The sequence below is a fragment of the Zophobas morio genome, unplaced genomic scaffold (genome assembly GCF_036711695.1).
Source record: "Zophobas morio isolate AGI-343-1 ecotype UQ-CSIRO unplaced genomic scaffold, CSIRO_AGI_Zmor_V1 ptg000021l, whole genome shotgun sequence".
Taxonomy (NCBI): Eukaryota; Metazoa; Arthropoda; class Insecta; order Coleoptera; family Tenebrionidae; genus Zophobas; species Zophobas morio.
Window position 1 is genome coordinate 4,850,401 of NW_026972126.1, and position 14,254 is coordinate 4,864,654.

General features: G+C 34.1%; 2 protein-coding genes and 1 long non-coding RNA gene across 6 annotated transcripts; 2 read left to right on the top strand and 1 right to left on the bottom strand.

The window, feature by feature from the left end:
- Window positions 1-568: 568 nt before the first annotated feature.
- LOC135133382 (uncharacterized) lies at window positions 569-8,876 on the top strand. 3 transcript variants are annotated; one of them, XM_064061783.1, is made up of 8 exons: window positions 569-873; window positions 4,494-4,978; window positions 5,089-5,444; window positions 5,498-5,693; window positions 6,071-6,189; window positions 6,246-6,521; window positions 7,529-7,798; window positions 7,849-8,876. In XM_064061783.1, exons 5-8 carry the CDS (start codon window positions 6,159-6,161, stop codon window positions 8,178-8,180), a joined length of 909 nt encoding a protein of 302 aa, XP_063917853.1. In that variant the 5' UTR covers window positions 569-873; window positions 4,494-4,978; window positions 5,089-5,444; window positions 5,498-5,693; window positions 6,071-6,158; the 3' UTR covers window positions 8,181-8,876. The 3 variants fall into 3 exon arrangements, with proteins under 3 accessions (XP_063917853.1, XP_063917852.1, XP_063917854.1); XM_064061782.1 differs by having other exon boundaries at window positions 4,494-5,444; XM_064061784.1 differs by lacking the exon at window positions 4,494-4,978.
- LOC135133381 (uncharacterized) lies at window positions 8,190-10,613 on the top strand. 2 transcript variants are annotated; one of them, XM_064061780.1, is made up of 3 exons: window positions 8,190-9,309; window positions 9,365-10,056; window positions 10,112-10,613. In XM_064061780.1, the coding sequence occupies exons 1-3, from the start codon at window positions 9,149-9,151 to the stop codon at window positions 10,462-10,464; spliced, it is 1,206 nt and encodes a 401-aa protein (XP_063917850.1). In that variant the 5' UTR covers window positions 8,190-9,148; the 3' UTR covers window positions 10,465-10,613. The 2 variants fall into 2 exon arrangements, with proteins under 2 accessions (XP_063917850.1, XP_063917851.1); XM_064061781.1 differs by having other exon boundaries at window positions 9,233-9,309; window positions 9,346-10,056.
- A 260-nt stretch (window positions 10,614-10,873) lies between these two features.
- On the bottom strand, window positions 10,874-11,177 carry LOC135133383 (uncharacterized). The gene is made up of 2 exons (XR_010281171.1): window positions 11,104-11,177; window positions 10,874-11,050 (listed from the first exon to the last, which is right to left on the bottom strand). It is a non-coding gene; the product is annotated as an uncharacterized LOC135133383 (long non-coding RNA).
- Between the last annotated feature and the right edge of the window lie 3,077 nt (window positions 11,178-14,254).

The window sequence follows — 14,254 nt, forward strand, 5'->3', positions numbered from 1 at the left end:
AGGTGAAATCGTATCATAACGTGCTTATCCCCGTAACACCGCTAAGAGAAGTCTCTTAGTCCTGAAAGCAGAAATAAAGTCAAAAATTTATAGGTTATATTATTAGAATTCTCGTTTGGTATTACCAAAACGGTGTTGCAATTTTCCATTCATATTGCGAACAGCAATGCGAAACTTAATTTGCATATTTACAAATAAGATAGTAAGAGATTAACGTCTCTGTTATTTTAATGTTAAACAGAATATCGCTTTTTTAATTAAAAATTGACTTGAATTGAAATTTTCAGCGCTGTTGCCACTTTATTGAGGCTCAAAATATTAACGAGAATGACAAATTTCTAATTTTTTACTGATAAATAGGTAACCATTGATAGCAGTATCGTAGCGTATTGAATAATTTTAAAGTTTATTTGTCTGCGTTATATGCCAGCATGAAAATGTTACTCATCGTTATTTTACTGCAAACATTTAAATCAAATTAGGGAACGATGCATCTGCATCTGATGCATCCAGCGTTGTCTCGTTGACCTTGGAAATCTGTAGCAAGTGTAATAACATTGTGCAATACTGTCTACTGCACTTGCCGCCAACCTACCAGCCTACCACCGCGTCCCGTCAGTCTCCAATTTGTAGTTGTAACGAAGAGTCGAATGTAGCCGCTGTTGTTGTTATCACGCTATTGTTGTTTATTGTGCCATCGTTGTTTATTCTGCCATCGTTGTTTATTCTGCCATCGTTGTTTATTCTGCCATCGTTGTTTATTCTGCCATCGTTGTTTATTCTGCCATCGTTGTTACGTAAAAAAAGTGAATTTTATCACAATATGTGTGACTCGGAAGCAGGAAGTTCTGGCCTAGGTCGTTCTAGAGAAAGGTAGGTGAATAATTTTTTTTATTACGCACTTCAATAACAATAATTTCTGGTGATTCTATACTTTGGCTTAAATTGTTGAACAAAACGTGTTGTGCAGATAACGCTAGGGGTGTTCCGGCCACAGTGGTTTGGTGGTCATTTTTTCACTTAGATTTTTATACATTTTAGTTGTGTATCATTAGTCCGATGTATTTGTTGAATGACGACCGCCATTAACCACACAAAGTAATTATAAAAAAAATCAAAAACTTAATTTTAACGCAAAAGTAGTCGTAGAGTCGGGTGGCGTAAAATAAGGGCCTGAATAGAGAATACTTTCATATTTAAAAGTAAATGTATTTCAGTGTGCCATCTTTTTGAATTCAGTTAGAAATACTGTTAAATTATGTGGTTGATCCATATTGGTAATCAAGAAAAAAAGCTCATTTATCAATGACCTCAGACTTGAAAAAAATTACATCTAAAACAACATTAAAGTTCCGTTATCATAAAAATTCAGATATTTATTTCTTAGCGATCTTTCTGTTAGTGTTATTAAATTGATCTTGTTTCAACGTTTTTGCCGTAGCCTGGTATTTTTTTCTTTTTCAAATTTTTAACTTACTATTGCTTTTGTTAAAGTTTAAAAACATATGCTGCCCATAAGGAATACGAAAGTTGAAAAATGTTGTAGATTGTTTTTAGTACTTGCATTTTTATGCTGCTCTTGTAGTGATACAGTTTGATTTCAATCGATAAGCTTCTACGACAAAAACAAAATTTTTCACAAAAATGGCTTTCTAAGAGTAAAACAATAAAAATGCTAATGCTAGTTTGCTAAATTTTTATAAATACATATATGTCTATGTCAGGGTTGGAAAAAATCGGATTAAAAAAAAAATCAAAAATCAATGATTAGTTTTTAAATTACATTTTTTTTGTTTTTTTTAATGTTTTTAATTTTTCTTTGATTTTTTTAGTTTTTCGGTTACCCACAGTAATTCAAACTTCAAAAGTAGTGAGACAAAAATTAAAAGTTATGTAACTAAATTTTAACTTTTAATTATTTTTATTCAGTTTTTAAAAGCTATATTTTAGTAGTTGTTGTAATTTTCATTTTCTAGGTATTTTCATACATTCACAAATGCGGCTCTGCCTAGTTTGAATCGTGCCTCTATCGGCAAATGTAAACTGCAGCTGACGAAATAAATACTTTACGTTCCAAGAGTCTAATTCTATTAATTTTGGGAAAGTGTCGTAAAACCATTGTCAGTTTCTTTTATTGAAAGCTTGAAAGGGTCTGCATCCATTGTAGACGTAAACGTAAACATGCCAGATGCTTGTTTTTTGCTATTAATTTACGACACTGCCAAAGTTAGGAGAATTGGATTGTACTTGTAAATTGTAACGGATCTTTCGCCTTCGTGGTGTCCCGGAAAAATCTACGTAAATTGCGGCGGCACTCAGGTAGTACCCTTATTGAATTAAATTGCATTTAAAAGACTGTAACATGCATTATATGCTCGTAATTCAAAAAGAAAATTTAAAAAATCAAGAATGATTTAAATCAATGATTAAAAAAAAATACTTGGTTTAAATTACGATTTAAATCAAAAAGTCAGGCCAACCCTGGTCTAGGGACAATATCGAGTCTGCAACTTTCGCAAATGATAAAAACTACTTCGCGTCAGTTATACAACAGAACAATAAAATCGGAACGCCCTGCTATCAATTTGAATATATTTTAAGTCCATTGGCTTCAATTAATCAACAAATTTGTCTAATGTGTTACGCAGTTATTTAACAACACAGTAGAAAAGAGTATATGTTAATAGTGCTAGTAGTGGGAGTAGATTAGAGCTTGGGTAGTTATTAAAATCTAGTTGTATTGGCTTGCTTTCTTTCTTCTTCTAACAGACCTGAATTTTATCGCAAAAATTTCATATCATTATACAGGGTGAGTCACAAAACACGCGGTCATCGATAACTCATAAATTGTTAGAAAAAAAGTCAAGCACCAAAATTTACGATACTTTGAGGGCTGTATGCTAAAATTATTTTTATTTAACTCAGAATCTTCAGTTTATTAGGGTTGGGACACTGCTTGTTTTTTTTTTTTTTAATGAAACGCCCATATATTTCTACATTTACTAGCCATTTCCTGGTTTTTATAAGCATAATTTATCATTTAAAATCGATTGCGAGGTTGCCACGTTATTCCTTTTTTTTTAATTCTTTCGACAATGAAAGAGTTATCAAAAAAATCGCAAATTGTGTGTTACAATATTTGGCACTTTGTTGTCGTACCAATTAAATCAAATTTTAAAATACTCATTGTTTAAAAAAGTTCTGATAGTTTAATACAATTTACAAATATGGATATTTATATTTTTCCATTAGCACACAGTGTTTTATTACGATATCTTATTCTAATTTTGTGCTCATTTTTTCAATATGTCAATGTCTCTTAAAAAAGTAAAAAAAAAACATAGGAACTCTCAACTTTAAATATAGAAAATACTTAACAAATGGGGAAGAAAACAAAAAATAGAATGAGATGCGATAATAAAATACATGATGTTGTATTTGAAAAAATTGGAATATCGTTATTTGAAAATTGTAATACTTATTTTTTTGATAAACATTATGTACATGAAGATTTAATTTTATTTATACCACAACAAAGCGCGTCTTTCCACAAAATCTTGTTACACAAATTTAAAAAATAACCCTGCTGCGATTTTATTTGTGAATACTTTCATTCCCAAAAAAATTGAAGAAAATTGGAATAGCGTGCCAACGTGGCATCGGAATTTCAAAAATAAATTATCATTTCTAATAATTGATGAAACATCAAGGAACGCGCGGTAAATGACTCGCCCTGCGAAATTTGTAATATCTCATTACAAAGTATTTTGAAAAAACTACGAATAGGTAATAATAAAAAAATTAGAATACTCTGAAAGTGAGGGAAACTCTGGACATGCACATTTAGAAAAGCAGCGATATAGAACAAAAAAATAACAAAAATGATAAGTACATATCAGCATTTTTTTAATTTTGTAATTATTGGATATATTCTTCCCATTAACAGAAGATAAAAAGTACAGTAACGTATTGTTTACGTGAAATTTAGAAATAGTAAGTTCAACATGCATGTTTTGATTTCATTTTAAAATAATTCACTTACAATTTTATGTTATACAAAGTGTCAAACGATAACACAAGCTGCATTATCACGTCAAAACAAACCAACAATTATTAAGAAGTTGGGGCCATAGTTTGCTCCAATCCGAATTAAAATACGCTTTTGAGGATCTATTAACGCAGGGTCAGAAAGAGTACTAACGGCAAAATTGGCAAGGTCGATAACAGCACATTTGCGACCCCAACTTCTTAAGGATGATTTCTTGCTTGATTTGAAGTGATACAGCTTGCGTTAACGTTTGGCAATTCAAACCTGCCATCCTGTATAAAAGTAAAAAATACGCAACTCCGAAAAAAACGGTGTATATTCAAATTGTTCCCTGAAAACAGTTTTTAATTAATCTCTTTGAAGTCACAATTTTTCAACACTAGATTATATTTTGATTAAAGTGCAACACTTCAAGTCAAAGTTTCAGTATTTATTTTTGTCGTAGTTATTGTACGAAATTCTCGAAGGGGGAATGTAAAGATCCGATGTGCAATTTAAAGCATCCCTATAAGTTCTGTCGGGACTTTCAAATGGAGAGATGTCATAGAGAGTACTGTCGATACCTTCATGTGTCCTCAAAAGATGAAATCCAGTACAGAGAAACGCTATATCAAAGCGACACCATGAGGTACGAGACGTTGAGAACATTACAAATTTCGGGCATTTGTCAAGAATTTAAACAATTCGGCAACTGTAAATACGGAAGCAAATGCAAATTTACTCATAGGACAATAGAGGAACAAGAAAATGATAAGTTTATTTGTCCAGTCTGTTTCTCCGAAATAAGCATGACCTCTTGGTGCATTTTGAACCCTTGTATGCATAGTACTTGCGAAGGTTGTTTAAGAGAATTGATTGCACGTGATATGCCTCAATGCCCTGTATGCAGAGGCCAAATAGAGGAGGGAAGTTGTCCACTTTCTTTTATTGGTACTTTTTTTTTTAATTTTTCGTCTTTGACTCCAATTTAATCGATCAGCTTCAGTAGCTCATCGGTTCGATCCGCTGAAATTTTATGTGCTATATGATCTCGTTTTTAGAATTTTAACACCCACTCCCTGCAGAGAGTTCTTAATGAAGAGATGTAGAAGGGTTCAGTGCAAATACCGCCATGAATTTATTATATGTAACAAGATCCAATGTTTGGGCAGTTTAAAGTGCATCATGGTACATAATTTAACTCCGCAGGAAATAGAGCAGGTTGAAAGTGAGGAGATGCCTTTTTCACAAAATATTAATATCGAACTGCGTCGGCTAGCCTATGTTATAACAAATAGTTATAAAGCAGATATCCAGAATCATATGTGTACAAGGGAGCTCACAAGAACAGAAACTTGTATAAGAAAAACATGTGTAGTCTGTAAGCCTCAAGAAAACTATCCGTTGCCCCTCATGAGTATGTTATGACAAAATGTGTTTGACATTTTATTTTTCACTTTTTTTTATTAGGAAAAATTGTATGCCACTCCTGTAGATTGCCATTGTTGCCCAGTAAGTCTTTCTACTTAGTCACATGCGGGCATGTTATTTGTGAACAATGCTTATCTCATGCCAGAGTGGTGGTCTTAGAAGAGGACGACACAGTTTTATATTTCTGCCCTGATCCCTTGTGCGCTTCAATGACTGAAGTCAAAAGATTGCATTGGTAAGTAGTTTCGCTTTTTGCTTTCGTAGAAAATTGTTAGAAATTTAGCTTGTGATCAGTAGTGGAATCTTGGAACTTCATTTGGTACTTATAATTATGTAATTATTCGCTTCAAACAAAAATACTTAACAAGCAGGAAAAACCCGTTTTCCGGTTTCAAAATAGAAACAAAACGGGAATTTTGTTTTCTTGCTTCAAAACAAAAAAATTAAAACACGATATTTCAAAAGTTCGATACACCAATATGTGGCAAGGTGTATCTGGCTCAAAGCAAAAAATTGTCATGTTTTCGCATTTTTTCTTTTTCGTTTCGCCCAAGAAATTTTAGAACCAGTGTTTGTGTTATGGTCTTAACGAGTTCATCACTTATTTTTCAGAAAAAAAAAACGTCTTACCCATCACCTGACATATTCAGAGGGAACTCCTAAAATCTTTCAAATATGGCATAAAACACTCAAAAAAAGGATGCTGGACAATGTTATAATGAGTAGTTCAGGTAACTCATTTCTACTCTTTATAATCAATCTATTTCATGTCAATCTTCTTCTATAGATCTGAATGTTTTGAAATTGGCAAAACAACATTTAGAGGACACAGAATGTTGGCAAGTTGATTTGGTGCGACCAATAGAAGAGATCGTTTTCGAATACGTACCCTGCAGCCGATACGAGATAAGTGACAGCGACGAAGAACCTTTCCAAAGTAATGCTACCGACGAAGAATATGAGCCAACTTCTGAAGTGTCAGAAGAAAGCGATGAAAATGGCGAAACATCTGAGCACACGAAGTCTCAGTTACAGACTTGCAAGAAAAGATTGTTTGAAGGAGGTAGGTATTTCATTAAGTAATTATAATTACGAAATATTCAGGCTTTTTGTAAAAAAAATCCAAAACGTCTTTTTAATGGCCGACTTAGATTTTTTTACTCTTGTCTTAAACTCAGGTTTCTATTTTCTCGGATTCTGATCAATTTTATTAAAATGTCAATTTTTTTTCGTTAGCTTTCTTGCTAACATTTCCAAAGATGCTATAAAAATGATTAGTACCTAACTTAACATAATAAACGTAACTTACATAACACATGTAACACTAATTACCTATACATTATACATATGCTATTTCCAATATACTTTCGTGCATAAACATAAACCAATATTACACATTTTTGAAAACAAACAACTTACACACATCCATCACATATTTTTATTCGTCCATCTGAAAAATCTTTTCTTAACTCAAATGTTAAACTCCAAACCACCAATCGGGTGTTATGTAAGTTGCAAATAAGACTTTTGGCATACCAAAACTTTTTTTTTTAAATAACTAGAAAAATTTTTTCTAGCTATGCCTGATACCTAAATGTAGTATATTTTAATATACAGGGTTAGTATAAAGTCCCGGAACGGGCGAATAACTTTATTTGAAAAGTTTTTTGCTGAAATTTTTTTTGGATATATACCTACAACATTGATTGCATTGATTACAACATACAGGTTTTTTTGGCATTTTCTGATGCAGAATAAAAAACTAATTTCAGAAATTATCAACTTGTTTATTTCTAGTGAAACAACATCTGGGTGTTCCATTAAAGTTGCCATGTTTAATTATACATCCAAAGCAAATTTCAGAAAAAAAAACTTTTCAAATAACAAAGTTATTCAAACGTTTCGGGACTTTATACTAACCCTGTATAATTCTCTGGAACAACCCAATAAATAATGTATGCAATGCCATTTGAAAAGTAAGTTACTCTCATCTGTAGAGATTTTTACAACTTACGTTATACCTAATATTAGTCGTTTATAATGTTCTAATAATTTTTCAAATATTTATAGAAGGACAAAGTTCAAGTAGTTCTTCAATGCCCACTACCTCGAACCGCAATGAAGACTTTGACTTGATGTTTACGCCATTGGTTTCGCCTGTTGAAGAATCAAACTGCAGGATTTCCGCTCATTTGACCATTTATATAAAGAAATGTTTCGTTTCAATGAAGATACACACCGTTTTACATGAAGGGCATTACGTTTGTGATGCTTGCAGTGGAGATGACAATACCATCAGCGGATTTTTGTATTCTGGTTTGCCCGCGACAGACCATAAATGTATGTATAGTAACAAAAAAATGCAAATCGAAGTTTAATTTTTGTTGTAGGTAATAAACTTTCCGACAAAAACAGAACACTTGTGCTGCTGTCTAGAAATTTTGGCGAACGTGAAATCCAAGTGAAAGTTCGTTACTGTCTCCCCGTCGGAAAATTAATAGGGGAGGAACTGCCGATTGAAGAGGAACGTAAGTTCATAACACCGTTAATTATGGATTGTGGTTCTTCTGCCCTAGTAAACCCATTAACGTCAAAAACCAAAGGAAAACGCCATTGTTGTTATTTCTGTGAACAGTTTTTTGTTGAAATGTCTTCACATACATATTCTTCGAAAACACAAAGATCAGGAAGAAGTGAAAAATATTATGACTATGAAAGCTAATAGTGTGGAACGGAATGCTGCGTTACGAGAGATCAGGCGAAAGGGTGATTATAATTTTAACAAAAATGCCACCTGTGAGGAAAAAATTGCTATAAGGAGAGTAGTGACAGGACAAGCCTCCAATTTAATTACTTGCCCAAATTGTTTTGGTGAAATAATGACCAGAAACTTTGCTCGACATGAACGCAAATGTACTGGACGGCCACCAAATAGAAGAAATGTGCTTAAAGAAGCTCGCTTTAAGATTATCCAGAAGGAATTTACAGCGAATTCTTTCAGTCAGAAACTTTTTCTCGCTTTCTTAGAGCCTGTTCAAGTTGGGCTAATTCTACACGAGATATTAGAAGATAAATGTTTGAAACTTGTTGCTGAAAGATATTCCTTAATGCATCGTGGTTCATACAGCGCATTAAAGAACGATCGCCAACATTTGCGTAGAATGGCACGATTGATTTTAGATGTTAAAGACATAAACCCCTCCATTCTGGATTTTGAAGATCTGATACTCTATGGAGGTTATGATGCCTTACTAGAGGGAGTTTTCAATTTGTGTTCACTTGACAAGGAAACAGGCGAGTTTGGAAAGCCAAGTCTGGCAAAAGCTTTACGATCGAGTATTACATTTCTTTTAGACGCACTTAACGTTGATTATTTAACTCATAATCTTCCCACACAATGTGAAGAGCGTGGCCGTTTCGACAATTTCAAAACTCCATGATAAAAACTATGGAATCTATGTTGGCAGGTCAGCTGGTCGAACCAGCTTGCAAAGAAAAGCAGCCAAATTACATAATTTACCAAAGGCAAAGGACGTTAAATTATTTTCCACATTGATAGTTTCTGAAGCGGAGCAGGCGTATCAACGGTTACAGGACGGTTTCGATTTCGACACATGGCTAAAATTAGGAAAGGCTGCGTTGGCAAGAGTTATTGTGTACAATAGACGTAGAGTCAGTGAAGTTGCAAGTATGTCGTTGGAATTGTATAACAAAAAAATCGAACTTGATGATGAAATACTTCAATCCCTTCCAATGTATCAACGGGAGTTAGCGAATAAATACAAAGTTATGACTTTGATTGGAAAGCGTCTACATATATTACATGTGCTGTTGGACGAAAATCAATGCAGGTAAATGAGTACTTTGATTTTTCTACTTTTTAAAAGATTTTTGATTGTGTTGTAGGTATCTAGATATGTTTCTCCAATATCGAAAAGAAGCTGGTGTTCCCTATTCAAACAATTACCTTTTTGGTATACCTACGAGAGCGATGTTTATCGATGCTTCAGTTGTTTTAAGAGATTACTCAGAGAAATGTGGTGCTGAAGAACCGCATCTTTTACGTTCCACTTATTTAAGAAAACAAGTCGCAACCCTTTCCCAATTGTTAACAATGAATGACAATGAAATCGGTCAGATTGCAAAATTGATGGGTCATAGTCAGAAAGTCCATGAACAAGTATATCGACAAGACGAACTTTTATTTCAACTAACAGGGTGGGCAAAATTTTTGACTATCGTAGATGGAGAAGAACTCTTTTCATACAGAGGTAAAAGTCTCGACGAAATACTCACTATTGCACAAGATTTACCAGTACCTGAAGAGGATCCGGCGTTAGACGATCATATTACCTCTGAAGAATTATTAGGAGACAATCTCAGTTTGGATTCGTTTGAAACTACCTGTTCAACAGAAAGTACAATCAACAGAATGGAAACGAACCTCATGCAGGAGGTATCAACAGACACTCAAGTCTCACAATCAGGTGTGATAGAATGTTATACTACAGACAATATTACTGAAGTGCCTTCGGATCGTCGAAAGTGTGACAAAGTTACACATACTACACAAGAAGCGCTTTCTGAAAAAGTAGGGGGTACGTATGCTGAAAAGTCTAGAAAATTGTATATCATTGCTGATATTTTTTATAGCGAGAGCCAGTACTGAAGACCGGAGGATTGAAACACCAAAGAAAAAAATATCGAGTCACAGGGGAACTTTGAACACGAAGTCACCAAAATCGCAGAAATCACCAAGAAAAACGACAATCGCGGAGATAAAGCAGAAATTGCAAATAACTCCTGTAAAGAGAAGAGGAAAGAAACCATTCACCTCAGAGCAAATGTCTTTAATGCAGAGACATTTTTCGCAATACATATCCAGGGGTCATTTGGCACCACCGAAGCTGTGTGCAGAATTTGTTGAAACGAACCAGCTCTTCTCTGATCGCAGTGGTCGAGACGTGTACAACTGGATCCAGTATCAGAGAACTAAGCGAAGATGAAACTAGTGGATCAGCTGTCTCTTTTGTTTTTTTTTTTGTTTTGTTTACAAGTTGTGATAATTTTTGATATTTTTGTAATTTTAAACACTGACTTTACATGTTAATATTGTATTAAATTTTATAATATAATAAAAAATGTCTTAAATTCACAGCTCGTATTTTTAACTCGAGAGTAAACACAAACGTGCAAGTAATTGCTTTCTGCAAACAGGAATGCAGAATTGCAAAACCGTTGAATTCGAGACTAAATAAACGAAAATATAAAACTTAAGATTTGCATTGCTGTTCTCAAGATGAAAGCTTAATTGTAAAGCCGCTGTGTTCTGTTGTAAGTGTTGCAAATCATTGCGAATGTAGTATGCAACCAACCTTGCTCAATTTTTCGTTTAATTACATGAAAACATATCAATTTCCGAATTTTAAATCAAATAGATTTATTCAAGCTTTCATGTTTACAATATTTTGTATAAATGTTAATTATAATATGATGGTGGAGTTGTCAATGTCCAAGTAGACATCCTGGTAAATTTTTCAACACAGTCAGGATAACACATAAACGTTCCACGGGGCTAGAGAATATTCGGGCCTAAGAGACTAGCTGAGACACACACAAATTGTGTTATGCCATTTCTGACTTACCAACTTCATCGCCATCTGAATATGAGTAGAATCACTATAAAGCCATTAAACTCTTAGGCCGGTGTACCCCCTTCACCTGCTAAGATGTGTAATAATGGCACGGGCCTAGAGCGTTGTATATCGTCATGGCTATTATTATTATTATTATTATTATTGACTTAAGCGACACACTTTCACAGCCGAGGCTGGAAACAAATTTGACCGGCTCCTCGCGCGCGACATTGGAGCTCGGCTCTGTGAATAACCAGGAATTTACGTCCAAACACTTTGAATGAAGTTGGTCAACAGACTTGAAGCCCAATTACAGACCAACTAGTACAGATTGAAAAAGAAAAAAAAAAAAAAATAGTTACCTAAATTACAGGCGGCAACAATTACCACTGCTTCTCATAGAAGATAGGTTTGTTTAACACAATCTGAAGGAATCGTTATGCTCGTTATAGTTAGCGCACATCCGGTATAACGGTGAGTTTTTCTGGATGTCAATACGTGGCGTTGGAAGATAGAAAAATTGATAATTCTCAGGACGAAAGGATGGTCTTGGTATGCTGATGTAAAGTTGGCTAAGGAGTTGAGGACAGTCAATTTGATGATTAAAAATTTTCTTTAAGAAACACAAAGACGCGTTAGTGCGTCTTCTATCCAGATCGATGAGGCCGAATCTTTCAAGAAGAACATTTTGCGGAATTCCTCTGGGTGGGTAAACGCCATCTAATTTGAAGGATACAAATTTCAAGAATCTTCTTTGAATTTTTTCAAGTGCCTGGATATGAATTTGAGTTGCGGGGGCCCAAACCACACTAGCATATTCCAATTTAGATCTGACGAAGGCAACATAAAGTCTTTTTAAAGTAGTACCATTACTGAAACAACCACTAGATCTTATAATGAACCCCAGACATTTAACGGCTTCAGACACTATAAAGGAAACGTGTGGGGCAAATGAAAGTGAAGAGTCAAACGTGACACCAAGGTCTTTAAATGAATCAACTCGAGACAAACTGGAAGAAAACATCGAGTATAAATACAAAACTTTAGAAGTTTTATTGGTCAAGGACATAACGTAACATTTTCTAGCGTTTACGGGAAGGAGATTGTATATACTCCAATTTTGAAATTTGTCGATATCATCTTGAAGTTCTAGGCAGTCTTCGAAGTTATTAATGCGTCGGAAAATCTTTAAATCATCTGCATACATCAACACGTTTGAACTCAGATTTTTGGTAATATCATTAATAAAGATTGCAAAAAGTAATGGTCCGAGAATAGAACCTTGCGGAACGCCAGAAGTAACAATAATTCGATCGGATTCAAAACCATGAAATGTCACACGCTGAGATCTACCGGACAAATACGACCTAAAAAGCTTAATTAAATTTGCAGAAAAACCGATGCTACTTAATTTGGACAGTAAAATATTATGATTAAGCTGGTCGAAGGCCTTAGAAAAGTCGGTGTACACCACATCCACCTGTCGTTTAGCATCAAAGCTATCAGATACAAATTGAGTAAAACAGCACAAGTTGGTGACTGTAGAGCGGCCATTAATAAAACCATGTTGCGTGTGCGATAAACGATTGCGTACTTGAAATTGTATGAATTTATGAAGAATAGACTCGAAGACTTTGGAAAAATTACAGAGTAAAGAGATAGGACGATAATTTATAATCAATTGAGTATTGCCTTTTTTAAAAATGGGTGTAATTAAAGAAAGTTTCCAGAAATTAGGAAAGGAGGAAGATTTGAGTATTAAATTAAATAGAATGGTCAAAGGCCGAGAAAATGCAGTAGCACAGTCTGAAAGAAGAAAACCCGGAATATCGTCATGACCGCACGTAGAATTAGACTTAATGTTTTTCAATGCTTCTAATACATCGGATTCATCAATAACAGAGACAAAAACTGGAATATTGCTGAGATCTTCGTCAAGACTATTAAAATCAACATGTGCTAGATTAGAATAACTGTCACTAAAGTGTTCGGCGAAGGCGTTTACAATGTCTTGAGGATTCAACAGAGATGTGTTTAGATAGCTCATTTGAGAAGGAATCCCCGAACGTTTTTTAATATTATTGACATGAGCCCAAAACTTGCGAGGATCCGAGTTAATATTAATTTCCAAATTGTGAATATAATTGGCATACGATAGTTTAATGTCACGCTTCAATTCAGCTCGAATTCTTTTAAAATTAATCAGATTGATTTGGTAGTTTCATAAAATAGCTTTTGTTTAAACCGACGGCGACGAGGAAATGTGTGAATTTTTGACCATGTTCTTACCATATGGTGTGAATTTGTTGATTAATTGTAAATTCACCGTTTATGTTAGAATTTTTAACCGTTCCTGGTTCTAACACAGTTTAACAATCATAAAAAATTGTTATTTTATTTCAGGCAATCTTCCGAAATTATACATTTTATTTTTCTTGTATGACACCGAAAAAATAAGCAATTTTATTGTGTTGAAAGAGGTAATATTTTAACGTGTGAAATGTCTAAGGGATGGATGGTTTTTCCTAACTATTTAAATTGAATAAATTCTCATTTGGAAATTTTAAAATCGTAGTTGGTATTAAATAGTATTCACGATTTAATCTGGAGCATTGACTCTCTTTGAAAATTACCAGTGAAGTAAATGTCGTCGTGATTTGGAAGAGGAAAACGGGATTTTATGCTGATTTTGTGTTGTTTTATGTATTCTATGACTTCAATTTTGGAACCTTTATACTCGGATACGCCTCTCAAAGCGACGTGTGTACCGAACGACATTTTGTGTTTTCGACCATATTTAACATGTGTTTTATATATGTATATACCTAGTCCATATTCATTAATTTTGCTTTACTTAATTTGAGTGGCGACAGCGGAGCTCGGTCCAAGTCCAGAGTGATAATTTTCCTTTCATTCATAGGATTGTTTATATATTGTTATAAATTTTGGCAGAATGTTTGGGTTATCACTAATCACAATATCTCCTCGTATATTTATTGTTCTCTTTAACCAAGCACAATCTTTTTAGTCTTTGTAAAGAATAAGTTGCTTTAAGCCATTATCTCGTTGTCTTGATTAAGCTCTGTCACCGTCCTAATTTTATTTTTATTATGTGTTATCCTTTTCATCTCCGAACAGGCCCTTCACAGGGCCGGGACCT